The sequence below is a fragment of the Notothenia rossii genome (genome assembly GCF_949606895.1).
Source record: "Notothenia rossii genome assembly, chromosome: 3".
Taxonomy (NCBI): domain Eukaryota; kingdom Metazoa; phylum Chordata; class Actinopteri; order Perciformes; family Nototheniidae; genus Notothenia; species Notothenia rossii.
The window spans coordinates 36,377,184-36,401,059 of record NC_136901.1 but is presented as its reverse complement, the minus strand read 5'-3'; the positions used below and the strand labels follow the sequence as shown (position 1 = coordinate 36,401,059).

General features: G+C 39.6%; 2 protein-coding genes across 2 annotated transcripts; one reads left to right on the top strand and one right to left on the bottom strand.

Moving 5' to 3' along the window:
* The first annotated feature begins 1,813 nt into the window (after window positions 1–1,813).
* Window positions 1,814–18,719, top strand: LOC307032097 (vang-like protein 2). Its single transcript, XM_079669825.1, has 13 exons — window positions 1,814–2,139; window positions 4,758–4,999; window positions 6,121–6,241; window positions 6,327–6,931; window positions 7,649–7,785; window positions 9,068–9,203; window positions 9,931–10,177; window positions 10,797–13,388; window positions 14,676–14,882; window positions 14,969–15,079; window positions 16,850–17,110; window positions 17,788–17,885; window positions 18,204–18,719. Exons 2-8 carry the CDS (start codon window positions 4,929–4,931, stop codon window positions 11,052–11,054), a joined length of 1,575 nt encoding a protein of 524 aa, XP_079525951.1. The 5' UTR covers window positions 1,814–2,139; window positions 4,758–4,928; the 3' UTR covers window positions 11,055–13,388; window positions 14,676–14,882; window positions 14,969–15,079; window positions 16,850–17,110; window positions 17,788–17,885; window positions 18,204–18,719.
* Window positions 18,720–18,762: 43 nt separating this feature from the next.
* LOC307032101 (uncharacterized protein) lies at window positions 18,763–23,676 on the bottom strand. The gene is made up of 7 exons (XM_079669836.1): window positions 23,542–23,676; window positions 21,821–22,126; window positions 20,945–21,223; window positions 20,723–20,851; window positions 20,272–20,330; window positions 20,074–20,130; window positions 18,763–19,155 (listed from the first exon to the last, which is right to left on the bottom strand). The coding sequence occupies exons 1-7, from the start codon at window positions 23,609–23,611 to the stop codon at window positions 19,078–19,080; spliced, it is 978 nt and encodes a 325-aa protein (XP_079525962.1). The 5' UTR covers window positions 23,612–23,676; the 3' UTR covers window positions 18,763–19,077.
* Window positions 23,677–23,876: the final 200 nt, after the last annotated feature.

The window sequence follows — 23,876 nt, the reverse complement described above, 5'->3', positions numbered from 1 at the left end:
ATTCTGGATTCATTACAAATCAACTGAAATATTGCAAGCCTTTTATTATTTTAATATTGCTGATTATGGCATACAGCTTAAGAAAACTCAAATATCCTATCTCTAAATATTAGAATATCATGAAAAAGTATACTAGTAGGGTGTTCAACGAATCACTTGAATCGTCTAATTAACTCGAAACACCTGCAAGGGTTTCCTGAGCCTTGAAAAACACTCAGCTTGGTTCAGTAAACTAAATCACAAGTATGGGGAAGACTGCTGATCTGACTGCTGTCCAGAGGACCGTCATTGACACCCTCCATGAGGAGGGTAAGACACAAAAAGAAATTTCTCAAAGAGCAAGCTGTTCACAGAGTACAGTTTCAAAGCACATCCACAAAAAGTCTGTTGGAAGGGGGAAATGTGGCAGGAAACGCTGCACAACCAAGAGAGATGACCGCAGCCTTAACAGCATTGTGAAGAAGAGTCGCTTCCAGAATTTGGGGGAGCTTCAAAGACAGTGGACTGAAGCTGGAGTCCAGGTATCAAAAGTCACTGTTCACAGACGTGTCCGGGAAATGGGCTACAATAGCCGTATTCCCATGGTCAAGCCACTTCTGAACTCAAGACAACGGAAGAGGCGTCTGACTTGGGCTAAGGAAAAGAAGCACTGGACAGTTGCACAGTGGTCCAAAGTCCTCTTTTCAGACGAAAGCAAGTTTTGTATTTCATTTGGAAGTCAAGGCGCCAGAGTCTGGAGAAAGGCTGGAGAGGAGCAAAATCCAAGTTGCTTGAAATCCAGTGTGAAGTTCCCACAGTCAGCGATGGTTTGGGGAGCCATGTCAGCTGCTGGTGTTGGTCCACTGTGTTTCATCAAGCCCAGAGTAAATGCAGCTGTGTACCAAGAGATTTTAGAGCACTACATGCTTCCGTCTGCTGAAAAGCTCTATGGAGATGAGGAATTCATTTTCCAGCATGATCTGGCACCTGCCCACAGTGCCAAAACCACCAGTAACTGGTGTACTGACCATGGCATTACTGTCCTCGATTGGCCTGCAAATTCCCCTGACCTGAACCCCATAGAGAATATGTGGGGTATTGTGAAGAAGAAGCTGAAAGACACCAGACCCAACAATGCTAATGAGCTAAAGGCTGCTATTGAAGCATCCTGGGCATCCATAACACCTCAGCAATGCCACAGGCTGATTGCCTCCATGCCACGCCGCATTGATGCAGTAATCCGTGCAAAAGGATTCCCAACCAAGTACTGAGTGCATTAATGGACATTTTCAAATGTTTGATTGTGTTTTGCTGTTATAAATCTTTTTTTTTTACTTGGTCTGAGGAACTATTCTAATTTTTTGAGATAGGATTTTTGAGTTTTCTTAAGCTGTATGCCATAATCAGCAATATTAAAATAATAAAAGGCTTGCAATATTTCAGTTGATTTGTAATGAATCCAGAATGTATGACATTTTTGTTTTTTTAATTGCATTACAGAAAATAAAGAACTTTATCACAATATTCTAATTTTCTGAGACAGTCCTGTAAGGCTTATATTCATAATTTCGTTACGAAATATCCGTACAAGTTACATGTGTGCATTATTGATACTTTTTGTACAATGTGCACAATTCGTGGGGTTTCATCCATATGTTTAACATTTTTGTGATGTGTGCATTCATTTAAAGAAGATACGTGTGTTTTCTAACGTTTTAAATGCAATTGTGTTCCTTTGTAAACAAAACATATCGGCTTTATTTTTTAAACTGACACCGGAAAATTCTAGGGCAAATGTCGGTTTTATTCTTATGTCCACCCGGAAGCAGTTGGTTTAATCTCTCCAGCTTGACTCCATGTCTCCGGTGCTGGAGGTCTGCGGAGCGGCTCAGCTCAGCGGGGATCCGCCACAAAGCAGATGCGAAGCCGGGATGAGATGCGAGTCGTTGCCCTTTGTGAGGCTTCGGTGCTTCGGTTTGAAATGCGATTTTACAGCCGAAAACACAACAAAACAAACTGCGATCACCAACAAGGAATCAAGTTACACTCCGGTGGTAAATGAGCGCGGAATCTGAGATGAGAGTCGGGAGAAAGTGATTTCTGTAGGCACTTTTGTTGCTCGGCTCTTTGTGCTGCAGCGTTACCCTTTTGGATAGAAAGGTAAGACATTCGTGCATGCATTCTGGGTAAAATGTGGGGTTTCTGAATAAGCATTTTCACCATAACAACGGCTAATTATGCCAAAACTACAACAATCTACATTTGTGCCTTTCCCCCCCTCTTAACATATTTTTATAGCTGTATTTGTGCACGGACTGATGAGCTGGCAGAAAACAGTATCGATCTCAGATTCATTACATTTCTCCACCAGTGTGAACACACACACACCGGGTTTCCACAAAGCTCGTTTTCCATGAGTTGTTTTTATCCACGCACTTTTACGCACTGTGTGCCAAATGGAACGCTACAGATTTGGTAGATTTTACTCCGCTGTGCAAACACGCATGCGAGAGGAGTTTTCTGTGTGTGTGTTCACCAGTCTGTTGCTCATCACTGCATCCTGGGTGTGTTCGGCTTTGTCTCACTCTCCTGGTTTTTCGCACTGATTTTTAAATCGTTTTTTAGCTTTTAAAACTTTGTTCCTGCGCTTTAGTCCAAACGGTTTGTTTGTGGTGTAAAGGCCTCGAAGCCTGGGCTCGGCTTTGCTTAAAGGAGTCTGTATTGAGGCTGAAGCCACGCCTCGATGGCCCACTGCCATCCTGAGGCCTGGAGGCCCCCGGGAGCCCCAACATGACTAGGGCTGCATGCATTTGAACATCCAAAACTGAGACTTAAAGAGAAACCATTTATATTTTTAACAAAGTAAACAATTGTACTCTTGTTTGAAATGTAATAATAACAAGTTGAGTGACTTTTTAGAGCAACTCTATCACCAGATAAAACTATATATTTCGAGCCTGGCTTCTTTATGTAGTAACAGTTTGTTTCCACACTAATACTTATCCAACCTATCACATCCCAGATGATGCTGTGCGTGCTCTCCAGTGAGGATCAATGAGTGGTGGGTGGATTACAGTGGGAGATGCTCGGAAGTGCGATCAATGGGATTGTTTGTCACAGACAGGGCTAGTGTACGCCACAATAATTATGTTTTGTTGATTTCCAACATAAAAGGAAGTTGTTTTTTCTCAGCACTGAGGGTTGCATATTTTTCCTCAGGCTCTGTGTTGTGTCTGTCCCTAGGTTTGACCAATACACACTTTTAACAGCGACTTCATGCAAGATAAACCCTTGTTAAATCTGCACACACTGCAGCAAAGATAATTTTATGCAAACTACAGAATTAGGTCAGTGTCATTTCCATTTTTAAACAGAAATCGTGGAGCATGGCATGCATGATGTAGCGACTAAGGCCAAGCACATTCTCCTTTTTTAAAGAGAGGCATGTGTCCCCTGTGCGGCGTCTATAAAAATAGTTTTTAATGTTTCATAGCGCGGGACAGTAACATTGTTGTTTAACTATATCTGTGGAGCTTTGGCTTTATGCTTGGGCTCATATAATTGCAGGAAAGCAAATCTTTTCCCAGTTGGCAGGTTGTCTTGCAGGCTGCATAAGGCTTTCCTTCAATATTTCAGTATTTTTGTAGCTGCGTTATGTTCTCCTCTACCCTGACAAGCATTCACGTGATGCTGGTATGGATGCTGTGTCCTAAAAGCTCGTCAGATATTAAAACCGTATCCCAGCTGACTCCAGAGTGGCTATTTTATGGTCACTTTCCCGTAAACCTCTTTTTTTCTGCTCATGTGTGAATCACATGAAAGCCATTACCGAACATTGGCCTGTCTGATGGAAGACGGACACAGGAGGTCACGGAGCAGATTGAGAGCGTGAGGACTTCTTATAACATTAAGACTGGTTCTACGGCTGATTGGGAAAGTACTTTCTTGGGAAACAAACAGTGTTTACAGTCCGCTTGTTTCACAGTCATAGCCTGGTAAATGATTAGTTTGTGTCTTCAGAGGTGTGTGTTTGAGGGAGAATTAGAGGAGGGGGGTGCAGAGTTGATGTTCTGGTTGCTGTGGTTACTACCCCCCTCCTGTCTTTTCTCAGCCCTAGCCTCCCATTCATCCCCATTGTATTAGTGAAGCTCTGTTGCCCTTGGAGACCACAGGGGAGAGTTTGGGAATGTGGCGTCCGGGCGAGTATGTATCAGACATGGACCAACAAGGAAAACCACCATGAAGAAAAAGGGTCTACATTTCGTATAAATGAGAAACTGTGCATGTTCTTCAAGGTCGTGCAGTTCTTCTGGAATTGTCCTGATGTTCTGCATGTCGTGCACACTGGAGACCTGCAGCCCAGAATAGAAGTTGGTGTAATTGCCCTTTATTGGCTGAGAACACACTCAAGGCCACATCACTTGCTCATAAAAAAACTCCCTTAAAGCGGAAGAATGGGCCCAGCTATGTCCTGTGTGCCTACACACACACACACACACACACACACACACACACACACACACACACACACACACACACACACACACACACACACACACACACACACACACACACACACACACACACACACACACACACACACACCTCTGGGCCAACACTCTAACAATGCCCCTCTGAGATGCTTTTCTCCTCGTCTGATATGACAAATTGTCCCCCTCTCGGTCTCCTCATTTCTCATCCTGCCTCCTTGCTGTTCACTCTCGAACACTCCATCTATCTTCTTCTCTCTGTAACCCGTTTTCTCTTCCTTCTCCCAGGCCTCCAAGATAGATTCCCTCAGGAGTAAGGTGGACCTGCTGCGCCTCCCCCTGGCTCTCTCCACCAAGTCCATCAGCAGCCGTAAGAGCCAGCTGGGCGTGGTCTGGGAGAAAGGCGGCGGCTCGCGGGCAGGAGGGGCCCGGAAACCCCGCCCACCGCCGGCCTCGGACATGGACAACGAGTCGACGTACTCGGGCTACTCCTACAAGTCGTCCCAATCGCGAAGTTCCCGCAAACACAGGTAGAGGACCTCTACACATCACACACATCTCAAGTATAAACAAAAGATAGGTCTTCAGTAGTTTAGAAAATGCTTCTACAGGGTAGCGGAAATAATGTTTGCGCCTGTAACCTTGGCTGCTGTGCTCTCTGTGTTTTGTCTCCCTGTTCCTGCCTGTTGGCGTCAGCTGATAGAGGTGTTATGATTCTATCATGTTATGCACAATGTTGATTATTCTCTCTGAACTAGCTAAATACATGGGTAGAGTTCTTCAGAATTGACGTGGCAACTCTACCGTGAAGTCAGAACCTCTGACTCTTTGACTTGTTTTGTTAATTCTCCGGCCGAAGCTTCAAATAAACCCATCAGTGTTTGCCATCAAAGCTCCAGCTCTCCTCGTGTCTCTCTGAGTCCTGACTCCAATTGCTTCAGAAGTTTCCCACACCGTATGACCTTAACAATTGAGTGAATATGAAATATTATATATTATATAATTTATTTTTCAAGGTATGGACAAATAGTTTTAACCGTCTTTGCACAAATGCTCAATTATATTTCCAGTTATTTGCACTTGATAGATATTTTAGCAAATCTATTTTTGTATGAAGGAAAAAAACCTAACAAATAGCTAAAGCTGAAATAAATATAGCGGCAACTACTAAGTTACTGATTATTTATTAATTAGCAAAACACCCAAATTCCCCAGTACATTTTTCGTCAATTAATTGAGAAAATAATTGCAAAAATCTTTGCTGTTCATCATCCCTCAGTCCTCGAATAGAGATATACAAATACAATTTAAGACATAAGTGTAGAATTGTCCAACTTTGGCGCCTCCTGTTGGAAGTATACTAAAATGCTGAGAATATTCAAAAACATAATCACATAAAAATGTACACATAATGCATTGAATACTGGAATAAAAGAAGAAATAAAAAAATATATATATTTTTAATCATTTAAAATATATATATTATTGTAAAAACACCCTTTTATGGTTTGATTTATATTTATACATTTAAAGTATTACCACAACAGAATAGCTAGACTACAGGTTTTTAAATAACCTGCCAGGACCCTTGATTCAAAATGATTTTCTCCCATTGATAACAAAGCATCCCTGACTTGTCCTTCGTCTCCAGGGATAGGAGAGACAGACATCGCTCGAAGAGCCGCGACAGCAGCATCCGAGACAAATCGGTGACCATCCAGGCTCCGGGGGAGCCGCTGCTGGACGCCGAGTCGACCCGCGGAGACGACCGGGTCAGAGGCAGACTCTAATCCTTCCTCTTCATCATCTGTGTTCAGCCATGTTTCTCCAACGCTCATTACTCTGCTCTCTCTGCAGGATGACAACTGGGGCGAGACAACCACGGTGGTCACGGGCACCTCCGTGGACAGCGTCTCCAACGAGGACCTGACGCGACTGAAGGACCTCGAGGACTCCTCTCCGCTGCAGTGTCGCCGGTTCCTCGGCCCGGCGCTGGGCGGGGTTCTGGGGCTCTTCGCCCTGGTCACCCCTCTGGCCTTCCTGGCCCTCCCGCAGCTCCTCTGGCGGGACACCCTGGAACCCTGCGGCACCCCGTGTGAGGGTCTTTACATTTCCCTGGCCTTCAAACTCCTCATCCTCCTCATCTCCACCTGGGCGCTGTTCCTCCGCCCGCCCAGAGCCACCCTGCCACGCTTCTTCATCTTCCGCTGCCTGCTGCTGGCGCTGGTGTTCCTCTTCGTGGCGTCCTATTGGTTGTTCTACGGGGTGCGCGTGCTGGAGCCCAGAGAGACGGACTACAGGGGCATTGTGGGATACGCAGCGTCTCTGGTGGACGCGCTGCTGTTCATCCAGTACCTGGCCCTGGTGCTGCTGGAGGTCCGGCACCTGCAGCCCGCCTTCTGCCTCAAGGTGGTGCGGACCACTGACGGAGCCAGCCGCTTCTACAACGTGGGCCACCTCAGGTTCATATTATTATATTACTCTGTTTGGTATCACATTGTTTGGGTCCTTTTTTCTATATTTTAGATTTCTAAATTGAACCCTTTTCCTTTTGGGAATCTAATTTTGAAAAAATAAGGTTATATCTGCAAGTCTATTTATTATCAGTCTATCCAGAGGAGACTAAACTTTTGCCATTGCTATATTTTATGTTTCCAATGTTTGTTGGATTTCTTGATTAACATGTTTCTTGTTAATCTTATTAAGAAACAAGGCAAATGATTATTCTCCAGAATTATTTGATTAATCTCAATCCATAATAATTGATCAATAAAAATAGGACATTCAAGATATTCTGCAAATGTAATGCTTTTTGTCCATCTATGGGCATCCCTAATGCAAAATAGAAACAAAGTAAATGGACATCATTCTGTAGTCAGTTGTTTGAATCTTTCCTTTTGTGTTGTATGATTATAACAGGTGAAGTTAATATTCAGAAAAATGGCAATTATTCTAAAGCTACTTCTTCAAGTTGAACTAGACGTGTTCTTCTCTTTCTCATGGACCCTATATTCCCACAGTATAGCAGACTTTTATTCTTCGTGTATGTTCTGGGTAACCACTTCCTTGTTCTTCATGCTGCTGTCGTGAAGGTGTCTTCTTATCACTGTTAGCAGCTCTGTGTTTTCAAATACGGCGTTAAAAGGAGGAACTCTGTTTTTTCTCTCTCTGTTTCTCAGTATTCAGCGTGCAGCAGTGTGGCTTCTGGACCAGTACTACAACGACTTCCCCGTCTACAACCCCGCCCTGCTCAACTTGCCCAAGTCCATCCTCTCCAAGAAAATGTCTGCCTTCAAAGTGTACAATCTGGGGGAAGGTAAAACACAGAATTTACTCTTCAACCTTCTCCATTTAGTCCATTCTGCACCAGAACGATTCCTATTGTGTACATACCATAACAAAACAATAATCTAATGTAGGGGTGCAACAACTAATCAATTAAAATCGATGACCAAATTAGTTGCCAACTAATTCAGTCGTCGATTCGTTGGTGACGTCATCACGTGTGTTTTACGCGCCGTTAAGCTCCAACGTTATCGGTCTTTTTATCGGTACTGGAGACATTTAAAAAATATATGTCGTATGTATTATTGCTACATAAGCATTATATCGCAGTAAAAAAAAACATGCAAAAAGACAAAAAAAATCCTCTATGGTGTATTTTCGATCTTTCAAATCGAGACGAGATCTCTCTCTCCCCCGTCTGTGTGCGAGGGGGCGGGGCAGTTTACACACACGCGGCTGCTACATGCATGCAGCGCACATACGGCGGGGATGGCGGAGAGAACTAAGCGCTCCAAGGTGTGGTTAAATGTCTTGATGTGGACAATGCTCGTTGCCAAAAGTGCAATAAGTGTTTAGCATGTGAGGGCGGTAACACGAGCAATTTGTCTAAACATTTAGCAAAAGTGCACCACATCCAGACGGAGGAATGCACCGGGTTCGACTGGCTTTCTTGTAGTGCTGTAGCCCCATCCACGAGTAACGTTTCCACGTCAGGTGTTATGTATGCTAGCAGCAACACACAGAGTTAACTCAATTATACAAACATGGGTTAATGATTAGAGGTAACTGAGTTATTTATTTGGTTAACGTTTCAGCTATTCTGCTCACAGTTCTGTCATCAGATTATTTAATACGATTTGTTAAAACACTGTTGTTTCTTTTGATGTGAAAAAAAAATATATATATTTATTTAAATTTAAATAAAAAGCAATGTTAATTTTGTGCAAAATGTGTTTAGTTCATTAATTTAATAATATATGTATTTTTGAATCAAGTATTCATCTTTATTGTCTTCATTCTTAGTTTCCACATTCCTAAAACAACCTCAAGCTAAATCTAGAAGTTGATGGCTAAATCAGAGCGTTTAAGAAATTGTGCAAGGCATAATAGTCTGAATAGTTGATTAATCGTTTAATTAATCGATAGATTAATCGATTATCAAATGAGTCGTTTGTTGCAGCCCTAATCTAATGACACATGTGAGTCTTACACTCTAAACAAATTGGGTAATTAGTATGCTAATTCCCAAAATAATACTTTTCTAACATGCCAAATGCGGGAAATTCTTTAATGTGATTTGTTTCTGTCCACAGAGAACAGCACCAATAACTCTACAGGCCAGTCCAGAACCATGATAGCTGCCGCTTCTCGAAAAAGAGACAACTCCCACACGGAGTATTACTACGAGGAGGCCGAGGTGGAGCGGAGGGTCCGCAAACGTAAAGCCAGGTGAGGACAGACCCACACACAAGGTTGTATCTTCCTGGTTGAATGTACTTATTGTAAGTCAGCTAAATGCAATGTAATGTAATGTAACATAGAACGCATACATATAAAGATACAAACTGAATAAGTACCAGAAGTACTTGATATGTTTTGAGATTAGATTATTACTGCAGTAATGTGTTTATCAAAGATTTATATTCTGCTCATGTTCAGGTTCATATCAGTATGTAGTGTCTCCACTGGGACATGTCTCCATGCTTTAATGTTCAAAAAGCTCTTTATGTTTATCATACTCTCTGTGCTGCAGCACCTCTTTTCACCCTCTGTCTGAAACCAGAGCCCAGTCTGCTCTGATTTATTAGCTGGGCGGCTCTGTTGTGATTGGTCAACGGATTAGAGATGTCCCGCCCCTTAGCCTATCACGTACAATGCGTTGGAGCGCGAGCGTGACGTAGTGATGTCACTATGTTAAGGAAGTAAACAAAGGAGTCCAATAGAGGCGTTTCAGGCGGGGGAGAAACTCTGGGATTTTAGTCTTTGCAGACCATTTACATGTGCGAAAACCTTTATAACAAACTTCAGGGAAAGGGAAACCCCAAAAAGCTTAATAGGACCCCTTTAAACTCAAATGATTTTTTTTATCAAACGTGCTTTGTGCTTTTCACATTATGTGTGTAAATACTGATGAAATGATCTTTAAACCTTGGTGTCTCCTGGTTTCTCCTCGCAGGCTGGTGGTGGCCGTAGAAGAAGCCTTCACCCACATCAAACGTCACCAGGACGACGAGGGGTCCGTATCGTCCCCCAAACACCCACGGGAGGTGATGGACCCCCGGGAGGCGGCCCAAGCCATCTTCGCCCCCATGGCCCGGGCCATGCAGAAATACCTCCGCGCCACCAGGCAGCAGTCGTACCACAGCATGGAGAGCATCATCAACCACCTGCAGTTCTGCATCACCCACAGCATGACCCCCAAGGTGAGCAAGGCAGCTTCCACTTTCTATCATCGTTATTCTTATTTAAAATCTTTAAGCGCTTTGAGTACCAGGAAAAGCGCTATATAAATCAAATGTATTATTATTAGTATTTATTCTAGCTTTTAATTTTTTGTTTTAGTTTATCAATAAATGAAATTATAATCCTTTCATATCATTTTGAATTGTTTTATTTATTTTGTATTAATTGTGTAATGCTTTGAGTTTATTTGTCTTGAATAGGTTTTAGTTAGTTTTTGTATTGCTTTAATTTATAAATTAATTAAATGATAATATTTTTCAAATAGTTATGTTTCAATATTTGTATTTATATGATTTGTATTAATTTAATTGTACATTATTTTAATTGGGTTATTAATTATAGCTTTCAGTTCTTCTTGCATACATATATAATACAATTATTAATCAGTAAAATATATATTTTTTTATAGTGTTTGTTTTTATTTTGTTTTTAATCGTTTCACTTTTTTTGTTCTATTTTTATTTTAGTCTTTTTTTTTTTACTTCTGCATATCATGTCGCCTTTTTTTACTCAGATTCTTTTCCTCCACTTTTTCTTAATATAATTCAAGCTGTCATCTTTCTGTTTACTCCTGCTCAGGCTTTCCTGGAGCTGTACCTCAGCCCGGGTCCCACCCTGCAGTACCTTGACACCAGCAGGGGGCGTCAGTGGACTCTAGTGAGCGAGGAGCCCGTGACCTCCGCCCTGCGTCAGGGTCAGGTTTTCTCCCTGAGACGCCTCGACTTCTCCCTCGTCGTCACGGTGACCCCCCTCCCTTTCCTGAACCTTGGGGAGGAGTTCATCGACCCCAAAAGACACAAGTTTGTCATGAAGATGCAGTCAGAGACGTCTGTGTAGGAGCAGGATGAAATAACAAGTCTTTTTTTTGGTTCTTTTTTTATCTTTTTTATCTTTTTGTAAGCCTGACGCCCAAATGACTCGGCCGAAATATCAGGAAGTCACAGAGAAGAAGCAACAGAAATCCTCATCGCTGCCCTTGTTCCTCAAACAAACCTAACATTAGTCCCACTCCCTATAACTGCTGACTGGTTACTTCTGATATTGCACTACAGACTGCTTCCAGTTCCCATGATACTGACATTTAAGGGCTTTCTTAACGTGGTATTTCAACACACTTAAAAAACTACTTTTGACCTTTTAGATTCGACACCTTTATTCAAGAGAATATGGTAGGATGTGGTAGACTAACATTTCACCTCAGTGTGCACTGACCTTTTTAATGAACACTCAGACTTTGTCAGATAGTCCTACTTCTCTTTTTACTTGAACTTCTCATTTGCTTTTGAATGCTATAAAAGGGCATAATCAAGCATCCATTTGAAGTGCCCTCGTCTTTTATCAGCTATTGGACTGGATTCTACAGGTGGAACTGCATCTTATATTTGTATTCGACTGAAAATTGGATTCGAAAATGCTCCACTTCAAGTTTGAAGTAAGAAACACTGGATGGAATTAAATGCACTGAGGATTTGTGCTTTTTTGTATTTCCTGCTCAGGTTGTGTTGAATCATCTAGTGGAATGCAATCCTGCACTAATAAGAAATATGACTTTTCAAACCAAGTGTAGGAGCAGTTTGAATCCAGTTACACTGGAAGCTAATTGTTTTCACCTACAAGGCTGGAATTGGACTTGATGGACTCTTAACATAATTTAGCCAAGTACAACCAATGTGGTTCATTTTGCCAGCTTCATGTTGATTAATGTCTTTGATATTTTAAAGTGAGTGTGTCAATGTGTGTGTTTTGGAAAAAGCGGCCAACCGCCTCATGGCCTTAGACCCAAAATCTCCCTCCATGTGATTGATTAAACATTTTTATATTAGTAACATTCTCAGCTTAAGCACAGTCTGAATTAAGACGGGTCAAATTGTATTTCCCCTAACAATGTAATATTTAGTATTGCACTCCTATAACACTGTCACACTCATGATGGACAGAAAAAAATGTTATTCCACATATTGACCTGCCTTGGTTGCAGCTTAGCAACTACATTTCCCACAATGCAACTCTACCGCCAACAGTTCAGTTACATATTTGGATGCTAGTCGCAGCTAATGCCTTTACATGTTAATTCAACTATTTCTCACTGTTGTGCAGCACGAAAAACAGACTATAATTTCTTAATCGGGACACTTTGGTGTACACAATCATCATACAGTATGTATTGCTAAATAAAATTACCACAAAAAGTAAAAACCCCTTAGATAAGAAGTTGATTATGTTTTGCCTAAATAATTTATCAGTAATCAAAATAGTTGCAGATTTCATTTGATGAACTAACAAATAAAAGACTAATCATTCCACTTTTAGAGAACTAGTTGGTGCTGTTTATACTAGGGGTCATCAGGGGCCCCTTAGAGGCGAATGGGGCCACATATTGTGTCTTATGTCAGTCAAAGATGTCCTTTTTTACACTACAGAAAGAGATTGTTGTGCCACTCACAAGCAGTGTACTTTTCCTACGATTGTATTTTCTTGTGTTTTGATGGATCACTTTGATGTACTCGATTTAACACTCAGAAGAACAGTGTCTTTTACATCAAGCTTGTTGTTTACTTTGCTTTTTTAGGACTGAGTTGATGTAAAAGGTTTTCTAATAAATGATCTCATCCAAAAGAAAATGGTCCTGTGTTCATCATATGATGTCCACTTCATTTCTTCTTCAGGAAGTGACACTTGTGTGTGGGAGGTTGTGGTTAACGCTAGTGATGTGTACGATTGTCCATTGCTATGAACATTATGTAAACTCCTACTCCTTGTTTCTAAAGCAATTATAAACAACTAAATTAAAGAAATAACTATGAAATACAAAGAATGTACAGATTGGGTTGGATACTACTGCATAGAAAATAAACTACTTAAGTTTAAGAATGTACACAGGTATACAAAGAATTACCTTAAAAAGTGCATATATTTAGGCTGACCGTCATCATTGTCATGACAACGCCTTATGTGATGATGAAGGGAAAAATATGTCAAAATCCTAATAAGAATTTGTGCAAGATACATTTGATGAAATAACTCAGGCATCTACTTTTGGTCCTTCCTCACACAGACCACGTGTTTGTTTTAGACAGAAAAAGGAAGTAGAAGTTGACAGGCGCTGGTCTCCGTCTGTGTGTTGGATGCCAATCACGATGAAACTTCTACTCGTCCTTCTAATCATCCAAGGTAAAGTATGTCCTGGTTTTATTTGCTGAACATATTGAGCAGTAGCTGATGTGTAAAACTTTCAGAACTTGACCATATTCAAAATGCCGTTCACCGCTGAATGGTTGACTTCCTGTTACAAAAGTTAAAAAGAGCCTCAATATGTAACACTTGTCACTCATGTTTTATTAAACTGAAGCAATCCCGAGAGGATAACTCGACTGTTGTAGTTATCTTTCTTCTACAGGCATATCAATACTTTCCTTTACAGAGTCTTACATTTAATACACTACTTGGCTACCATTTCAAACGGTGCCTAGGCTTGTGAAATAACGTGATGAAAAAATACATTTGTACAATATCATGGTGAAGTGTGTTGTGAAAAATAAAAAAAAGTAGTCAGAAGTTTCGTAAAAAAGTCATAGGAAATCTCATAGACAGCATGAAGTAAAAGTCATAATTCATTGCAGTTTATCATTAAAGAAGGTAATGTAAAAAGTAATTGTATAGTATGTCAAACATATTGTAAATCGTCATAGAGTAGTAAATGGTATTAGTATATTTAAGTAAAGTATGTATCCTAATTAGAAAAGAAGTCATAATATTGTCTTGAAAGTCATAGTATAACAAGTCGAAAATTCTTCTAGCATGAAGGATGCATGGCAATCCTACGATTGTATGTCAGAGGCATAGTAACACACATGAAGAAAGATGAAAAACTTCCATAGTGTTGAATGTCAAAAAGCATGAAAAACAGTCACAGAATTGTGTGTCCAAAAACAAGTTATAGTGTAGTATATTAAAAACTGAATGAAAGTTAATTAAGCAAAAAGAGCTACAGATAATTGATAAATATATGGTATAACATGTCAAAAACAACATGTCGAAAATATGTAAAAAACTACATGTCGACATGTCGATAACTCATCAATTTTATTTATCAACATGAAATTAGGCCTAGCCTCCAGGTGACGCTTTGTATGAGATTTTATCCATTCACATTTAATATAGCACCACCATCAGGTCATATGGCAGTTTATCCAATACTGAATGACTTGTAAAACAGAAAACTTTCCCATCTCCCTCAGGTATACTTTATGTTTTGTTTGTGTTAGCAAATGTTAGCAAATGCTAACACGCTAAAGAAGGTGGGTTAACAGCAGTGAAAAACATGTATATGTCCACCAAGCTGAGAATCCAGATTGGTGCTTAGTTGTCTTTGCCATCTTTTTTTTGTCAAATGTCACCAGAGATAATTTACTGAATACACCTCAAACACTGTAATGTTGATGCATTATTGTTTTACAGTGACACCAAGTGAATCCAGGGAAGTCACTGGGTACATTGGGGAGAGCGCCACCTTGCTCTCAGGAGCGGACCCGAATAGGACTCTTTCCACGATCAACTGGTCAATATACACAAATAACACCTATATCGCCACCTTATCCAAAGGGACAATACAGCTGGAGTGGTTTGACCGATATATAGGGAGACTCAGTCTTAACAACTCCTCAGGTGAAAAACGAATAAGTGTAAGGGAATCATTTCTTTATTTCTCTCGTGGCAGTGTCTCTTCAAATGTCTTTGTCTTTTTTTTTCAGGTGACTTAACTATCCGCAATTTGACTTCAAAGGATGCCATGCAGTACAGTGTAGACCTCACCGATACTGAGAGACACAACAGCGCACACAAGATTGATCTCAAAGTGAAACGTAAGTGAGAATTAAAATGTTTTATTGTCAAACATTGTCTTAGGACAGCTCACGTTCCTGATATCTGATCAATCTTTGGAAACATTCAGAATTAAACAACAAACCTTTGATAAAATATCTTCAATGCATTTCTTACACAGACTTTTACACTAGAAAAAATGCTTCTCCAAAAACAAGTTGAAAAAATAATGAAAACAAGGTGTTTTCACTTGTACACAAATCTGCCAATAGAAAAAGTGAAAATAAGCTTGGGAAGATTTCTTGGAATAAGAAGGGATATTTAGACAAATCAGATGTTTAGCAGGGAAAACTTATTGTGAACCACAGTATATTTCTTCAGAATCAGGAAATGCTGTGTTACAATATATGCCGCAAATGCTCAAAGGTTTTTTCTGGGGATTTTCCAATAATTTTGTGAAAAAAAATAAGTTTCATCCGAGTTACAACTCAAAATAAGATATTTTGATTTAAAGGTCACCTACTTTGCAAAATCCACTTTTTCACGTATTTTCTACATCAACATGTGTCCCCTCTGTGGAAAGAGATTCAGAAAGTTTCAGGAAATAATATTTGCTCACTTTTTGTCCTGATCCATTTATATAAAAAGTTAAAAACCTGTCTGAAAATGAGCTGACCAGATTTTGTCCACTTTATGATGTCATAACGATTTTTTTGGGTTGTGTAACCATTAGCCAATCACCAACCAAGGTACCCCCCCCCCCCCCCTCAACTTATCACCCGATACCTCATTCACACCAACGCAACTCCGGTTCAAGCTCCGTGCTAGAGCTTTTCAGGTTCAGAACCGGTTCTTTCACACCGCCCAGAGTCCGACTGGTGCTGCGTCATTGCGTCATCGTTTGCGTCATGACGTAACCGTTTGCGTGCCTGCTTCATAAAGTCAAACCGTGCGGAAACCCCTCACAGCTGACACCGACAACAACAACAATGGCCGATTGTGCTTCAGCTTCCTCTGTACCTCTTCGGAAGACCAGATTCCCAGTAGGTAGCTGGTCTCTTCAGTGGACCACTGCTGCTTGTTAAGTTTCTCCATCGTTGTGTACAAACTGGATAAACAGCCGGCTTTTAGTTCTTGTTCAGGAGTTGATCCCGCCCCTGCCCCCGCCTCGATGTAAGTGTGACGTATGTGGTGCTTTTGCTCTAGCCGGACAATTGTTTGGTGCTTGAAACGAACCGGATTCCGGAGCTAAGAGGCTCCTCCACTGCGGTGTGAAGAGGAAAACCCGGTGCTTTTCAAGCTCCAGCTCCGAACCGGCCCTGAAACACCGTTGGTGTGAATGAGGTATTAGAGCACCATTGGTTGGAGTTCTTTGTAACCAAATATCTCTCAGAGGGGCGTGGGGAGTGGCTCCTTATTTTCATCTAAAGTAACAGACAGAGAATCAGCACTTTGGAAACAGGGCTGAAACAGAGGGGATTATGGGTAATGCTGCAATGATCTGTTTGGTGTTTCGACACACAAGAGACGTGTTTTGTATATATCTGAGACCTATTATATATTGATGAAAAACAGTATAATAGGGGACTTTTAACAAGATGATGCATTGTCTAAAAACAAGACCCGATATCTCACTGCAGTGTTACTTCTTAAGTTATTATGTCTTATTATGTAAGTGTAAAGACATATTCTGACTAGATATAAGACAAATATACTTTGTTTTGGGAGTTCAACAGGTTGCTAAAAAAGCAGTCAGGTTTGGAAATTCTGTCGAATATATCATCTACAATTCCAATTTAAACCCCCTGCAGAACGCCTCCAGAAGCCGACGATAGACAAGGCCTCTCTTCCAGCAGCAGAAGGAAGCTGTTTGTGGCGGCTGAATTGTTCCTCAACGGAAAAAGTCAACAACTTGTTCTGGCATTATGAAACTTTCATCAGCGAGACCCATCCTAAAGGCAGCTCTGCAGTTCTTTTGGCCTTTATGAACAGCACAGAGATCCAGGTTGAATTCAGGTGCACCTCCACCAGGAACATGGAGAACGCCTCAAGTGTTGTCACTTTAAAATGTGGTAAGGTCACAAGGGAGTTAAAAGAAAAAACATGTTAAATGCAGCTTCAAAAACAAGGTGTTTTCACTTTAAATCAGTCAAATCTGCCAATAGAAGTGAACATAGCTTGGTAAGATCTATTGAGACAAGACGGGATATTTAGATAAGTCAGATCTTGTAATTAAAACCTACACTGAACAAAAATATAAACGCAACACTTTTGTTTTTGCTCCCATTTTTCATGAGATGAACTCAAAGATCTAAAACATTTTCTATATACACAAAATAACCATTTCTCTCAAATATTGTTCACAAATCTGAAAAAATCTGTGATAGTGAGCACTTCTCCTTTGCCGAAATAATCCATCCCACCTCACAGGTGTGGCATATCAAGATGCTGATTAGACAGCATGATTATTTCACAGGTGTGCCTTAGGGTGGCCACAATAAAAGGCCACTCTGAAACGTGCATTTTTGCTTTATTGGGGGGGTCTGGGGGGGTCCGAAAACCAGCCAGTATCTGGTGTGAGGGTTATATCTCACTGCATTGTTACTCCTTAAGTTAAGAGGTCTTATATCAAGTGTAGAGACATTTTCTGTGTAGAAATTAGACAAATACACTTGCTTAGATTTTTTTGTGTGCCAGATTCTAAGAAACTCATTATAATATTATTTTGCTCTTTCCCTTGTTCTTACAGATGTCAAGCCGAAGCCCAGGAATCATTATATTTTGGTGTTTGTTGTGGGATTCTTCCCGGGAGTTTTCCTGACATTATGTTTAGTATCTATCAGAGAGGTAAGAGGAAAACATCTTGTTTGGAGGGAAATTCTTAATTATAAAATCCCTTTTACATTTACAAATATATCTACAGCATTAAAGCATAATACTGCAGAATTCTTCTAAGCTTAGACTTAGCTAACTATAAAATAGAACCAATTAATGATTAAAATAACACATTTTGTGGCACCACACCAAAATTGGAGGTTTTAGAGCAAGATGACATTTGGGGATGAAAACAGATTAGACACTGATATATTCATTCATTTGATCTGGTTGCTTTTGTGTTTCTGTTACTGCTTGTTAACATCACGTCTCTCTTTTTCCCAAAACAAGAAATCTACAACTGCATAAAATCATCAACTTCTCAAGATGCCAAAACTACAGTCTAAATAGAGTGGTGGTTCAAATGGTTCAAATGAATGTGTGGAAAAGAGATTTTTATTTGTATCCGTTAAACACTTTTTTACTTTTGAAATTGCTACCATTTTGTTTTAAAAGTGTACATTTGTATCCATATTATGTCGGTATATGTATAATAATTGTGTTATTTAAGCAATTATGTAGAACATTTTCTGTGTTTTGAAGGTCAAAAATACGTTTTTTAAGATAAATGTTTGCACTTTGTTTATTATTAACCACTGACTGTGTTCAGTAACACCAGTTCATTCTGCATACAAACAATTTGAGTTAAATACATGTTTTGTTTTTTCTTGTACAAACGTTGTACTGTTGTGTTTAATCATTCACCGAACCAAACATCTGCACAATATTGATAAAAGCTTCCTATATTCATGTTTAGCATTGTTGTTCAATTCATACCAAATGTTGAATAAACCTTTAATAAAGCAACACACTTGCACAAAATGCTTAGAAATAAACATTGACAATAATCTTAACGTATTATAGTCATTTAATATGAAGACATTTGCACAGCAGGCTTAACAAATGAGGCAGGGTGAATGCACAAACGATTTACATGGGATATTACAAAAAAATATAACCTCTGTATTTACAAATTTTTACAACACTGTTCATCGAATAAAATGTGATCCTGTAGATTTGGCAGTTGAGATATAATAAAGGTTGTTTTTGAATGTGATAAAGGGAAAGTAAAAAACCCTTTAAGGCCAAAGACAGTATGACATTAACTCCTTGTAGTCCGTTTTGTATTTACTGATATTTTCTATAATCATCATGCTGTGACCCTCTAGGAAATGTCTTGATAGGGCGACACCGATTCATTCCTCAAGCGATTTAACTGGATCTTGTCGTACACCGTATTGGGCTAGATGGGTGATAAAAGGAGGAAAACAATCAAATATAGTTGATGCAAATCTCTTTAAAACAACATTTTATAATGAGGGTAGTTCATTTACTCAGAGTCTGGTTATTTATGCATGACTTATTATGATTCAGTGCAGGAATTAATGCATCATGTAAAATCAATTCCTGTTGCAGACCATTAACAAATTACCAAGTCCATGAGTTTATCTGATTGGTTCAAATGTTATGTAATAATATGAATTGACAGTAACCAAAGTGTCTTGATTCCAGATCAGTTATGTTTAAAATAAGGGAGCTCATTATGTGACGTTAATGGTGCTCCACCACCCTCTAACAGCAGATGGCAGCTCATATGGCAGCACATCATCACATCAGTGTATGAATGTAAGGGAGGCTGTGGCGCAGTGGACTAGCACGTTGGTGTTCGGAGGCACAGGTTCAAACCCCACTGCAGTCAGCATGTCGTTGTGTCCCTGAGACACTTCACCCCAAATTGCTCCTGTGGGGATTGCCCACAGTATTGAGTATGTCGGTCGCTTTGGATAAAACTGTCTAACATGTAATGTAATGCAATGTAATGAATGTGTGGGTGAATGGGTCGTCAGTAGTGATAAAGTAATAATATAGTCCATCCACTATTCATGAATACATTTAAAAAATGGCCAGCAACAGGAATTCATGACCCAGCATTAATATAAATCATCGAGCCCTACATGTCGTTGTAGTTAAGTGTGTAAGCTTCATTTCATAATAGGGAGTCCCTGCTAAGTCTCTCTTTTAGCTAAGGGGTTCTTGGCCTGAAAGAAAATGATAGTTATTCTATAAGGGTACATTTTCCAGATTGAACCATATCACTCCCATTGTTTTGTCCTTAGAAGTAGGAAATGTGCAATTGTGTATTTTTGAGTTCTGCTCTTACCCCCGGTGGGACCTTGTTGCCTCTGTTATCAATGGTTTCATACAGTGAGCACGGCTTCTGGAGGTTTAAATGTGCATAATACACAAAGATAAGAAAAATAGAGGACAAAGTGGGTTAAACATGCATTTCATCCTTCAAAAAACGAGCATTTCATTGTGACAGATTGTTTGTGCAGAGTAAATACATGAGCATACTTACATCCTCGATTGCAACATCATTAATATCAGCATACACTGTGAGGTCATTTGAGTCAACGCCTGGTGGTAGGTTTTAATGAAAGAAACAAAGCATAAGAAAAATGGTCATGCATGAATCATAACAAACAACAACATGAAAGACACATTACTATTCAATATATAGAATCCTTTAATGTGATTTTACTGGTACAATAAGATGAGTAGAGCCACTCCAACCAGAGACGTACAACACCCAGGAGACAACATACAAACAACAAGCATTCATACATAATATTCAGATAAAGTTAAAGTGCATGAATATCTCGGTTTAAGTACAAATAAGTATGTTTGAATGTGTTTAAAAAAAGAAATATATATATTGTGTCAGTGCATGCTGGAGTTTAGTGCAGTTGCTCTGTCTTTAAGTCTGTTTTTCTTTGCTTTAAGATTTGCTTCAATGCAGCGTTTCTTACTTGCTTGACTTTGTTTGTGGCGATAAACACACACAGCTACTCCAACTATAACGGCAACCAGCAGAGAACCTCCGGCTCCCACAATCAGGGCAAAGAAGAAGCCTGTTTCTACAAATGGTGTTGTTATCCCTGTAAAATGGACAGTTATTTTAATCACCAGCTTCAAATCATAAAATATCATCAAACTACACCAATAAACTACAATCACTTCTCTGCACATACCTCTTTCTGGCTGTTGGGACGTAGTGTTGCTGCAACTCACTGTTTTGATTGTTGACATCTCACTGACAACATTGGAAATTGTGCAGTTAAATTTGGTGTCTTCGTCCTTTTTGATGATGTGCTGCAGCCTGGAGCCGTTGAAGGTTTTGGTTCCCACGGTCCACTGGTAGGTGACATTGCCAGTAGTGGCTGCACTGCACTCCATCAGAACTGTACAGAATGCGTTCAAGGTGTGCCAGGTGGAACTGGAATTGACGATGGGCTCCTTAGTTATGGGCTCTAATGAGACGATTGGTGGGGAGAGAGAAAATCAATTTTTGCAAACTTTTATTCCAAACCAAAGATCCAAAATATAGTCATCCATTTTGTTTAAATCGAATAATAAAGAGTGTCAGAAAGTTTTCTGGAACTAAAAGAAACAATTATTCAGCAGGTTATTATTTTATCATCAAGAAGTAAACAAAGGGATTTCTGACAGTGGACATGTTCAATGATTACACACCAAGCAGCAATAAGAATTAAAGGAATATCCACAAAAAATATATACTTTGTGTGGACAATGCAGTTTAGAACAACTATTGATATAGTAGGCAAACATGTGTACAGTATAAGCCTAGCATTATATCCAATAATATTGACATAATAGTTTTATTATCAGACACCATCAACATTTAACAGTCTGTCTGTCTAATAATATTATCTATAATAATATAATGTGTGTCAATAGGTCATGAGTAGAAAGCGCAATAAATAAAGAACAGTAGTTGATATTTTTCCATTATAAAGGCATGTGTTCTAAAGGAATTATTAAATCAAGAAACTAATTAACATAGTATTCATTATTATTTATGGAATTCTTATTTGGAAATGACTTACCATGAACATGCAGGGTGATTTTGACTGTTGGGTGTTGGACTTTTTCCGTTGTTGAGATAAAACTGTATTCACCAGAATCTTTGAGGGTCAGTCCTTTCAATGTTACACTTAAATTGTCTGGGTTGAATTCTAATCTGCCATCAAATTGAGTATTTTTGAATGGACCGTCTTTGTCTGCAATTTTTAACTCATCATTATATTTCCAGTCTGCCTTGGTGACCCCTTCAGTCGAGAGGCCTGATGACAACTCTACAGTGTCTCCAACTTTTTTATGGATTTTACGTTGAGGATTGGAGGCCTCCACATCTGAAACACATAAGCAAACAACAGACTGTCAAATTAGTTTCCCTACATTAGGAAAGCCTTAGTATTCTTATGTTCTCCTTGTATGCAACATGAAGCAGTAAGGTAATGTTCCTAGAATAATGTAAGAGGAAAAAAGAGCATGTTCAATACCATCATGCACGACATGATCTAAAATAGCTTTTAATAACTATAGCATGTCCGATTTAATTAATAATACGACGAGTCAGAAAACGATTTCCATGTCAACCTGGTTATTTTTAACTATGACTTAACCAACTATTTTTACTGACCTGACTTAACTTTTTATATTACAGGGGAAGGATCGGAAAATACTTATATTAGTCATATTTCCAATTGTCATGAGTTGTTGGAAATGCATTGACAAACGGTTTTGGCATTCAGAAAAGGGAATATCCGGAGATTGGCCACTGAAAATGTCTCAGTTGTAGTTATGTGATGAAGAGTAGGGTTATTGAACGTACCAAATAAGAAAACAATTGTTTGCAGCTGACACTATTGCCCATTTAACATTTTAGCACAATAACAGTCATCAAAGCTGGCCAGGTAACCATGGCCTAATTTCTGAGAAGAGACTCAAACCAAACACTCTGACCTCAGTGACAAAGTTGAAATGAAAGCTACTTTTATCCTGTACTGTGCATCACTGTCGGTCAGTGCTAGTGGTGAAGGGTTCTCGGAAAACACAGGATCTTTTTTTGTAACACTTCAAACTTCTGCAAATATTCTGAGATGGTCCAATCCGCTTCGTGCATGGAAGCAAGTACTGTAAGACTTGCGATTCGTCTAAATATACAGTTTAAGTAAATTAATAGCTATAACAAATTAATGAATACTCGTAAAAAAACACAACAAAGAGGAACCACCAAAACGGAGAGGATGACCCATCCCTGCGTTGTGCAAAGATTTGATTGTTGTAGCCAAGCAGTTGCACCAGAAAATTCGCTGACACAGAGTGTTCCAGAAGACTCAAAGCACATTTAAAAATAAAACCACCGGATACAACTGTTTGCCTATAAACGATATTATAAGCTTACATTTTTCGATAGATGTTGAGCTCCATGAAAAATGTATATCTTTGGTATTTCAGGAGAGAGCAAATTAGGTTTTTTCAACCATCTATTTCTTCAATATGGATGTCCCAGTCAGTTTCTTTCGGCCAATTCCGCAGCCCCATATCTAACTGGTGCTTTCAAAACGTCTTGCAGTTGCAAACAAACAAGAAACAAAGACTATAGTCTTCTCCAAATGAATACATGCCATTTCCCAATATGACATGCGCATGTCCAGTCAATTCTGAAATCCGAATTTCCTTATTGCAAGAACAACACGGAGTACATCAAAATTGTCCCCATAAAAGTACAAATCTATAAAGTTTAAAGCTGAGATGCACGTACCATGGAGGAAGCAGCCAAGAAGTAGCACAGAAATGTATGTTAAGAAGCAGCTCTGGCAACCACCAACCATCTTTGTGGCGAGAGGAACAACGTCTATTTCCTTTTCTCATCTATCAAACTGCGCCGTGACAGTTCTCAAAAAAAAGAGGGTGGGTGGGTGGGGGAGTTCTCTGTCGACAAAGAAGCAGAAAAAGTTATCAGGCCTGAAATATAATGCAAGATAAAGTAGACATATCCAGAAGATAACAACTGGAATAAAAAATAAGAGTTTAAGGGTCAGTTCAAGATAGCCTCAATCGACTATCTGGTATTTTTTTATTTTGTTCCTTAACTCA